Source organism: Suillus subaureus (assembly GCF_016647635.1).
Source record: "Suillus subaureus strain MN1 chromosome Unknown BJ212scaffold_6, whole genome shotgun sequence".
NCBI classification, from domain to species: Eukaryota; Fungi; Basidiomycota; class Agaricomycetes; order Boletales; family Suillaceae; genus Suillus; species Suillus subaureus.
Genome location: NW_024538562.1, coordinates 1,642,666 through 1,653,780, shown reverse-complemented (window position 1 = coordinate 1,653,780; position 11,115 = coordinate 1,642,666). Strand labels below are relative to the sequence as shown.

The 11,115-nt window shown below is 41.6% G+C and overlaps 2 protein-coding genes across 2 annotated transcripts; both read left to right on the top strand.

The window, feature by feature from the left end:
* Positions 1-5,068: 5,068 nt before the first annotated feature.
* Positions 5,069-6,204, top strand: BJ212DRAFT_1297305 (uncharacterized protein; the record flags this gene model as incomplete). Its single annotated transcript, XM_041332564.1, has 6 exons — positions 5,069-5,107; positions 5,352-5,459; positions 5,544-5,676; positions 5,706-5,731; positions 6,049-6,073; positions 6,155-6,204. 6 exons carry the CDS (start codon positions 5,069-5,071, stop codon positions 6,202-6,204), a joined length of 381 nt encoding a protein of 126 aa, XP_041196804.1.
* A 2,831-nt stretch (positions 6,205-9,035) lies between these two features.
* On the top strand, positions 9,036-10,214 carry BJ212DRAFT_1297304 (uncharacterized protein; the record flags this gene model as incomplete). The annotated part of the gene is made up of 7 exons (XM_041332563.1): positions 9,036-9,203; positions 9,380-9,465; positions 9,522-9,532; positions 9,620-9,715; positions 9,807-9,841; positions 9,970-10,018; positions 10,165-10,214. The coding sequence occupies 7 exons, from the start codon at positions 9,036-9,038 to the stop codon at positions 10,212-10,214; spliced, it is 495 nt and encodes a 164-aa protein (XP_041196803.1).
* Between the last annotated feature and the right edge of the window lie 901 nt (positions 10,215-11,115).

The following is an 11,115-nucleotide window of genomic DNA, read 5'->3' as shown; positions in this document are numbered from 1 at the left end:
ATCATTGACTGGAGTGCTCACATAGCCCTTTGAATCATTTCCATACCCAGTAAAAGGGTCTCTGAAGTCCTCATCAGTGTAAGTGGACACACAGATGATAACATGCTCCAAGATGAATGAGTTCTTCAAACCCACATTAGTATTAAGAACCGGTTTGCTTAAAGCAGAGAAAGAGACTGACTCAGAGGGGCTTGGCCTCAGCTCATATGCTGTGCCCCTTACCCAAGTATGTGCCCTTCATGTCAGATAAGGTCTAATGATGGTCTAATGAAGTCTGGAGGAGTGTGGGAAATGTCCAGAGGAGCACAGGAGAGTTCTGGAGGAATCCAGGAAGTGCTCAGGAGAGTTCCCACTGCAAAGTAATACTTCTACAGGAAACAGGATGTCTGGAGGTATAGAGGTCTGGAGGACAGGAGGACAGGATGTTCAAAGGACAGGAGGATAGGATGTCCAAAGGTATGGAGGGCAGGATGTCCAGGGGCCAGGAGGATAGGAGGTCTGAAGGACAGGAGGATAGGATGTCCAATGGTCAGGAGGACAGGATATCCAGAGGTCTAGAAGGAATAGGAGCTACATTGGACTTTGTCCAATGTAGAAACAAACAGAGGTTGACTACCCTAAGGTAGAGTTGGAGAGACAGGGATTGGACCTAAGTCCAGAAAGAGGATAAGTGCCAGAAAGGTGAAGCTCCAGCCTAGGGAATCAATCCCTAGGCCTGATGAATAGGATAGAACTTAGGAGGATCAAAGTCCAAGAGAGGATTGGGCAAGTCTAAGTTGATATTCAAACTGAGGAAACTACAGGAGTATGTACAGGGGTCATATACTGGAGAATATCTGAGGGGATCAGTAAGCAAAGGAGCAAGGCTATGTACGAGCATGTGGAAGCACATTAGTAAGTAAGATGGAACATAAGTAAATGAACTCAGAGATGGAAACTCATATAAGGATCAATAAGCAAGACAGAAACAGAGATAACTGAGAACTGGAAAGGCGGAGATGCCTAAATGGGGATAGGTGCAGGATCTCAGATGGAGGGTGGGAATAGGTCCAGAGATAGTAACAGCTAATATCCAGAGGTCTGGAGATCTGGGATCTGGAAGGCAAGGTGGAAACAGGACTGAGATATGTGAGGTAGTGGATGTAGTCTGGAATCTGAGAGGAGGTAAAGTCTGGATGTCTTGCTGGATAGAATGTGCATATGGTAGACAGGATAGGGGTGTATGGATCAGGGTAGTAGTGAAGATCTGGAGGTCCAGAGCTCAGGGGTAATTCTGTAGCAGAGCTAATCCTGCTTAGATATGGAGCACACAGCAGAAGGAGATCTGGGAATGAGTCAGAGGTGGGGTCCAGGAAATATGCCCAGACAGCATGGGAATATTATGGGATGTAGGTCTGGCACACAGGATATGACAACTTCTCCCATTACTGACTTCTACCCTCACATAAGAACAAGCACTGAAAGATATGAAATATCTATCCTTGCTGTACCATGCAAGTATGTTAGTATATCCAACAGGCACCCTAACTTGTCATGTAAACACAGCAGTTGTCAATCAGGTTTGTAACAGTTGGTAGCTTACTGGTGCCCATTACAAATAAACATTGACAATATTGAGTAGCTAATGACTGTACTCTAAGTGGTCTTTTAGTACATTCAGGATACCTTCTAGGGCATATTTAATCATGGTGCCATCCACATTCCCCATCCCTAATGCTAACTTTGAGACATTAATTGCCCAGATCACATGCACATAGTTACTTGTCCATTCTACTTGTACCCATTCTCCCACTTCTTCCTCTTTCAAGACCTATGACATGATGCACTCCTTCTGTTGCACTCTGGTTAGTTTAGAGCACTTGGGATGGGGCCAGTAGTTAAAGAACACTGCTTTGAGGTCTGCAAAGGAGTTGCACTGCATGGACATCAAGTTCTGGTACTATTCTTCTGCTGCTTCTCCCAGTGTCAACTGCATACCCAATCATTGGATCTGTTGTGAGTTTGTCCAGCTGATGGAGAGAGATAACTCAAATTGAGTGAACCATGCTGAAGGATTCATCTGAACATTGTAGGATGTTAGTCTTTCAGTAAGCTTACTGTAGTACTGTAGTATACTATAAAAATCTGGCCAGCACAGATTCTGTGTATTGCACACTGACTATCAGATGCTAGCTAATACTATGCCTAGAGAGACTAGCCAGCACTGATCCCATGTCTACCAGCTGGTGACTAGCTGGCCTGGATTCTATGTGGAAACATGACTGAAGTATGTGAGCTTCAGTGGTTATCACTCAATAGGGTTCATACAAGCATCACTGTGTTTAGCATCTTCATAGGTCAAAAAAGTGTCTCAATGAGTCACCACATTACATTAACCATATCTTCACTTGATGACATAATCTTCCCACTTTTTATGAATCAAACATGAAGCTTAGAAGCAGAGCTTTCCCACACCTCCCTATGGCTCAGTCATATTCTCACACCCTGGCTCATAATACAGCAATTACATGAAAAGTCACAAACATTGAGACACTTTTTTGAGCCACTGTATATATATATATATGTATGTGTGTTATTGATCAAACCAGAAACTGGAGGGCACTAAGTTTCTCGAAGGTCCAAGAAACTGAAGGCTATTCATTACCATGATATGACATTGCATTGTGTGAAGGCTTGTGAGGGCCATTCTGGGTGATTGAATCTGCATTATCCAAATTCAGTGGTAAACTGTCTCAGAGAACTGTTTTGGGGCATCCATAATGGTAGCTGTCAGGAATACATGTCCAAAGAGTATACCTACTGAGCGCTAAAGTGTTGATGGACAAAGAGATTTGTCTGGACAGATCTACATGGTAATGGAGGGTACTGCTAGTCATTTGTCAGAAAAGACAGGCGTCATGAGGAAGCTCAGCATTCAGTAGAAGCATAATGTTAGCTATAGGTTGGTAACACATCAGGGTTATCAATATTTGAAATTTAAACTGACATAAATCATACATCAGACACCTCAATATGACACTGTAGATCCTATATATGTCCTGGGCTAGCTATATGATATATCTACTCCAAATATACATAGAAATAGACTCCCTGCCTCAATTAAGGTCCAGTTCTACAGGAAAATGTTTCACAGGGGGTAAACCACCAGGAGAGGAGGAATGCACTACACAACAAGATCTTTCCCTATGATCCTGAGCTCTTGATATATTCTTCTTACTATTGAATAGATGTTGGGGACAATTTTTCTAAGTTCATATAGCTAGAAACAAAAAAAATGCGAACCTATTTTGTGTTTTTCCATACATACACTGTAACTATTGATGTAGGGCGCTTCAATGGGTCAAATAAAGATGAGAATCTATTCATATATGATCATAAACATGTCTAGAACACTTCAATGCCAAAGAGGCAAAAGTGCGAAAGTGTTCATCAGTAGGTTGGATTGTGCTACAGAGTGCTACAGAGTGGTTTGAGTGGTCTGTAGCACTCAGTAGCAAATCACGTCTCCTCAATGTTCTATATCCTACCATATGTTAAATGGCCCCTGGAGGAGGAGCAGGCATATAAATGAGCAAAAAAGCAGTCTATTATATTATGTTATACATATATATACTAAACTACTACTTATATATGAAGGAGGACCTATTGTGGTGTAGTGGTGAAGCTGCAGTGAGGTGGGAAGGGTGTGGGAATAATTGATATTGTGGAGAGTCCCAAAATGGGTGATGTTTTGGGTGTTCTGGGGTAATTCCCACACCATATTTCATTTAACTTTAACATGACATATGTTAGACAATACAAGGAACCTATACTACACTTTGCCTAAGGTAAAAGACATGTGGAGGGGATGTGGTGGTGAAGTAAGTGAATGTAGCATTCAAGTCTGACTACTACTCAACTGGCCATTTTCGATGTTTTGAGTGTTGGAGGCTTCCCACACTCAATTTCTTATCTATTGCACCTCCACAACACTCAATTCTGGGTGAATCTTTCTATAAGTTCAGATATATGATACTAAATATATTTAAAATGTGCTTCAGGTGTCTGATTATTAAAGTTTGATAGTTTCAAGGTATAGGCCTCTAATCAGTAGAACTACCAAGTATATACACTATCTCAACATTCCAGCCTATTTTGTGCTGATCCTGATCATAGAAAGCAAGAATATATTTCATGCTAATGATATATGCATAGATTTGATTATTTATGTAGGGATAAGTAGTCAGAAACATCATAACTGTGAAAATGTGATCTGTCAAGGGTTTGTTCCTACAGAAAGATCATATAAGTGTCCTGTGCCAGCTCTGTGATATATCTACTATAAATATACATAGAAATAGAATCCTTACCCTTCTTGAGGTCCAGTCATACAGGAAAAAATCTCACAGAGGGTAAATCACCAGGAGAGGGAGGATGCAATACACAACAAAGTCTTGTCCTATGGGCCTGAGCTCCTGATACATCTTTACTACTGTTGCATAGATGTTGGGGATAGTTTTTCCAAGCCTATCCACCTAGAAATAAACACATCAGAACATATTTTGTATTTTTCTGTATATATGCTCCTAAACATGTTAATAATATACTAGAACACTTCCCTATCAATGAGGTAAAAGTGCGAAAGTGTTCTATATCCTACCATATGTTGAATGGCCCCTGGAGGAAAAGCAGGCACACAAATGAACAAAAAAAGCAGTCTATTATATCATATTATACATATATATATATACCAAACTCCTACTTGTATGTGAAGGAGGACCTATTGTGGAGTAGTGGTGAAGCTGCAGTGAGGTGGGGAGAGTGTGGGAATAATTGATATTGTGGTGATTCCCAAAAATGGGTGATGTTTTTGCTGTTGTGGGGTAATTCCCACACTGTGTGGCCAGGAAATGCGAAAATACCATGTGTGGGAATATTATGGGAATGCTTGACTGCAATAGGATGTATGTTGTGCCTGTCAGTGGCAGATCCCAGATACATCTCTGGTACTAGCTCATAGCCACTGGTAAACCACAGTATTATTGTATCCTATTTTTCATGGTAGTTACAATGTATTGGATATATTAATATGACAATATGGACTGTGCACCTGCAAAGCACAGTCAGAGTGAGTAATTGAATTTTCAATATGTCACCAGGAGCGACCAGGCTCATTGGTTGGTTAGTGGCAACCATGTCTCATGGAGCAATGAGGAACATACTGTGTATGAGGCTGAGCTAATAGAAATGATCCTGGTAACATAGCTGTTGAAAGAGGAAGGAGGCAACAGCACCTTTTGACCTTTCTGGTTTCTTACCTTTCTCACATCTTCTCACCCTCATCAACATTGTGAAAATATAATACTATGCAGTCATTGTCTAAAAGTGTGGATTTAAGCCTGGAGAAATCTGAATCCAAGCCTTGGATTGTAGACTGGTTGAAGTGGGAGATACCAGGGAGGTGGCCTGTCCAACAGGTAGTAAGTTCTTCTTCCATAATTCATTTCACCTCCCACTGATGTGTGTTACAACAGGTCTAAAATGAACCATCCACAATAGGTGAGTGGCGGAATGATTGGTTCAGAGATGCCCCATTCTGGTTCCCTGAGGAGCTGAGGAAGAATGGCTTGGACGATGTGGGCATTCAGTCTGTGAACGCGAGAGGGGAAAAGGAAGCTCCCCTCATAGTCTTCATAAGTTATTGGCCTATATATTCTATTGTCTAGCTTCTGACTGGCCCTTTCAAAATCATGTAAGATGATGAGCAGCACCACCTTGCTAACTAACATTGATGTTCCAGTCTGATTGTAGTCAGTCTTAGGGTTGTAACCAGTCTATCATGAAATTTCTTTTCAGTACTGTACTAGTGTTCTACTGGGCTTCTTTCATTTGTCTATTTTGATTGATATAGCTCTGACATTGTACATACTATTCTTGCTCACACCATCTATTTGAATGCGCCTGGCAAACTCTCCGGAGGTCTCTGTGCGCCAAGTCTCTGCTCATGCCACAACCTCCTACCACTAGTGTCATGCAAAACCAGAAACATTACTGGAAGATTCCCTATAGATTTTTGGGAAATCCTACCTGAAAGGTATGGAAATCCTCTGAATATAGTTGGAGGGCAGACATGCACTGACAGGCCTTTGTGCAATGTCATTTATCCTTCCTGTAGAATTTGTCCAGGCTGGGACAATGACTGCACTTATCACCAGCTATTTCTAGACAGAGGATGCTACTAGGCTGGGTGCATTGATAGGCAAAGATGATGCAACACTGATACAGCTTGTGATGAAGGAGCTGACATATTCACACAATGCTGATATAAACTATCTACGTAACCAGCTGATCAAATGCAAGGGATGGAGTTGGTCCCATGATTCATATACAGTGGCTCAAAAAACTGTCCACATGTTTTTGCATTTTTTACTATTTACAATATTGTGTGAGAATACATAAAGACCTCAGTGACATGCTGATACCATATTGTAGTGCTGCTTGAGGGCTTTGGATTGAGCACCACATTGTGAGAATCAGAGGAGATATGGTGGAGATACAAGGCTTACAAAATCATGACTCATGCGGACAGTTTTTTGAGCACATATTAAAACTATATAAATCATCATTTATGACACCATAACAATCATGCCACCATTAAATAAATTATAAAGTGGTGTCATTATGTCATTTTAAAACCATATCTAACTATACAAACCAAAAATTTCCATATGTCATGGTTATATTCACCATAAAAGCCACTCCCCCTGCTCAAAGGGATAATATCCTCTCTCTTTCCTATTCTGGCCTCTCTGCTTGTCAAATTTCCTCTAGAACTGGAGTATCCAAGTCCACTGTGGCCAAGTTCATCAAAGAAAGTCACACAGACAAGGAAAACTTCTGTGAAGGGCATCCATCCAAGCTCACCTCTACTGATAGGAGGGCTATTATTCAACATATTGCTACAGGAAAGGCTGATAATGCTGTACAGGTCACCTATTACATCAATTCCACCATCACATTCCCTGTCTCTTCACACACTGTGAGAAACATTCTCAAGACAGCTCATCTCAGGTCAGTAACAAGGAAGAAAAGGCTCTCCTCTCTATCACACATAAACAGAGATGACTAACCTTTGCCTTAGCCCATCAGAATTGGATTACATGGACTGGAAGCATGTTATATGATCATATAAGACCACAATAAATAGGATTGGGTCAGATGGCAAGGTATATATGTGAAAAAAGAAGGGTGCTAGTCCTCTCTGTATATGTGTGATAGAGAGGAGAGCCTTTTCTTCCTTGTTACTGACCTGAGATGAGCTGTCTTGAGAATCAAAAAACTGTCCGCATGAGTCATGATTTTGTAAGCCTTGTATCTCCACCATATCTCCTCTGATTCTCACAATGTGGTGCTCAATCCAAAGCCCTCAAGCAGCACTACAATATGGTATCAGCATGTCACTGAGGTCTTTATGTATTCTCACACAATATTGTAAATAGTAAAAAATGCAAAAACATGTGGACAGTTTTTTGAGCCACTGTACAATGGGTCAGCACCATGCACCCTCAAGTCTTCAATTTGATCATCTCACTTGTATTCTTTTTTCAAGGTGCCCTTGCTTTCTTTGGACCAGGAAAGTTCAGAAATATTTACACAAGCCTCGACAATCCTGCTGTGGGAGGTTATCTTCATTTCACTGACAAAGCCATCAGTGTACAGCATGCTTGGGTGGAGGGTGCATTTGATAGCACTTGGAAAGCTGTCCATGAAATGCTTGTTTTCCCTGCTTTTGAATCCTACTGAGACAAGTTCTTCAAGAATTGGGGAGTAGATCCTGAATGGGTTGCACAGAGTGCATTGAATGTACCTACCAATCATCATGATGACATTGTCAAACAAAGGGTACATAAAGCCAACTATATATGCAACATGATGTGATGATCATATTCCCACTAGGCTTGCAATGGCCATCTTTTGATATAGGTGATGGAAAGGTGCATCAATACATGACCACTCTGCATTGACCGCTTTTCACACACTCAACCCACCCTGGATGTGCATTCCCACGCTCTGCGGACCCACACATTCACTCCTGTGCTGCACAGGTACCTGTGGTCGATTTCCCATGCCTTCAGAATACCTTACAGATGTCCCACATCAGTCCATTGTCCATCCTACCTCATTGGTACGTATTGTGCCTTACCTCATGTGTTGTAACAAGTGTTGCAGTCTTATTACATGTCTTTACATATTCTTACTGCCTGTCTGTCCTGTCACTTCTGTTTCTGAGAGGGTTTAGCTAGTATAAAGTGCCTAGGGTGACTACTTCGTATTTACTTCCCTTCTACAGTATTTCCTTCCCATAGGTTTTACTTAGGAGCAGTCACCATTAGTATGGACTTTTTAGCCCCTATTGGTTACCTTATACCTGGACACCTTGTCTTGACTTTCCTTACCTGTGCAATCAATACCCTTGCCCTCACTTGTTACCCATGCCATTCCTTAAGACTTCCCTACCCCTTACTCTAGCATTATGCACTTCTGCATTCCTGCACTCTACATACCCACACACCTGTCCCTGTGCTCTGCACACTTTTGGGTCCTTAGTATCATCACCCGTTCTCAGTAGCAATTTCCTTTAGGGTTGAATGTTCTTGCTTGCAAGTGTAGCAGCTAGGCAGAGCATTGACCTACAACAATATTTTTGGTTAGGCACTTTAACAAGTGACTAGCCATTGTTGTGTTTGCACAATGAGCTAACATGAACAAGCATATAGTACATCTAGCTGCAGGAGCTGCAAAAGACACTGGGCACCCAAGGTATCAAGATCATTGATGACCAGAAGGAGTCTGTATTGGGTTGCAAGCAGCTTGCTGACCTGAACATTCTGCAGAGTTCAAGAAGATCCCAGATGATGAGAAGCTGAATTTGTTCAAAGGCCTGCTCAAAAGTCTGCATATCCTCTTCTCAGTGACCTGCTATCAGATGCTAACTCTAGACAGAAATCGACAGCCTTATGAAGTGGCCAAACATTTCTGAGAATGTGTTCCTCAACATGTACAAGGTCCTTGCCAAAGTACCATATCCATATCCCCTGCTTGAAGCTGCTATTGTGTATCTCACACATATACTTCACTTCTCCACACATTCACATGTGCACAGGACCAAACAGTCAAAGCCACAGAGGCTCACATACTGGAGGCCAAAGTTACTCAATTGCATGGTGAGAACACTGGGTTTTGACAGTCATCTAGCACTTTTGATGTGTTCAAACTGCCACATCAAACAGCTGGATGTGCATATGCATGAGCTTGTTGTGCAGGGGTCCAAGATCAATGCTGTGTATGATGAACATATGCCTAATCATGCAGAGTGCTACGTGGTGTGTTGTTGGTTTAGGTTGGTGTTTTGCAATTGCACAGTGCCAATGGAGGTTCAGGGAATGGGACTTGCAGTGCAAGGTTACATTATCTAGTAGGGACTAAGTGCGTGACCTCTGACCATCAAATGAATCAAATCAGGCAAACCTTTTTGATCACAGCCAGCATCAGGGTGAGCTATGCTGCATTCCTTCCTCCACTCCCTTCTGTTCACTTCATTGTTGTACCTTTTGTCTTGCACACTGACACTTCTACTCAGACCATGAGATTATTTCCCATCTTGCTGAAGCTGACATGATCATGGCCAACTTGGAATGCACAAATAGCAGGGTTGCAACCAGTCAAGCAGCAACATGTAAGTTTTGTCAGCCTCTATCCCTTGTTCATGAATTTGCTGTTTTTCTATACTATTTATTATGCATCATTTTGCATGCATGCACCCCCAGTTACCACACAGCTGTCATATACTCTATTCTATTGGGTTGGCATATGACCACCTCCCTTCATTGCGATAAGCACATTTTACCCTGCTATTTTCCTTCCTGTTACTGCAACTTCTTCATATGTTTTGCCCCTTTGAAATTCAATTGACATTGACTTCTCCCATAGGAAGTGCTCCATGGAGAGATTGAGACATTGCACACTGGCAGTGAAAGCAGTGAGTTGTATGTCTGTTTCTCATCTTTCATTCTGCTTCTCCCTCTGCCCACTCTTTCTGAGTATTTTTGCTTGTCTATGTGCTCTCAATTCAACTGATGTGCATATATTTAAACAGTGTTGGATCTCTAACATTTTGTCTCTCAGAGCTTGAGTCCAAGTGCACAAGACTCGAAGGTGCTGTTGATGTTGCATGAAACACCACAGCATGATCAAAGGAGTGGATTTTAGAGAAAGTGGCTTTTTTTTTGAGCCCAGCAATACATGATTGATTGACAGGAACAATAGATATTCCACATGCTTGCAAAGCAAATGCTGCTCCCACAGAAGTAGATGCTCCAATGACAGAACTAATAACACACACAGACTACAATGAGTCATGAAGCAAGAACTGGAGATTCTAAAGGTGCATCTTTCCCTTGTGTGTCATTCTCATTGTGTCAACCCCATGATAGTACAGTGGCTCAAAAAACTGTCCGCATGTTTTGACATTTTTCACTATCTATGATATTTTGTGAGAACGAACAAATGCCTCAAGGACATGGTTATACCACATTGTAGTATGGCTTCAGGGCTTTCATTTGAGCCCTACACCGTGGAAATTGGTGGAGATATGGTGGAGACATAAGGCTTATAAAATGATGACTCATGTGGACAGTTTTTTGAGTGTATATTAAAACTATATAAATCATTATTTATGACACCACAAAAATCATGCCACTATTATATAAATTATGAAGTGGTGTCATTATGTTATTTTATGACTATACTAATATCTCATGTATCATAGTCATAATCACCATGAAAGCCATCTCCTCTGCTCAAAGAGATAATATCCTCTCTCTGTCTTATGCTGGCCTCTCTGCTCACCAAATTTCCTCTAGAACTGGGAGTATGCAAGTCCACTGTGGCCAAGTTTATCAAATAAAGCCACCCAGACAAGGAAAACTCTTGTGGAGGACGTCCATCCAAGCTTACCTCTACTGACAAAAGGGCTACTATCCAACATATCACTACAGGAAAGGCTGATAATGCTGTCCAAGCCACCCATTATATCAATTCCACCATCACTACCCCTGTCTCTTCACAAACTGTGAG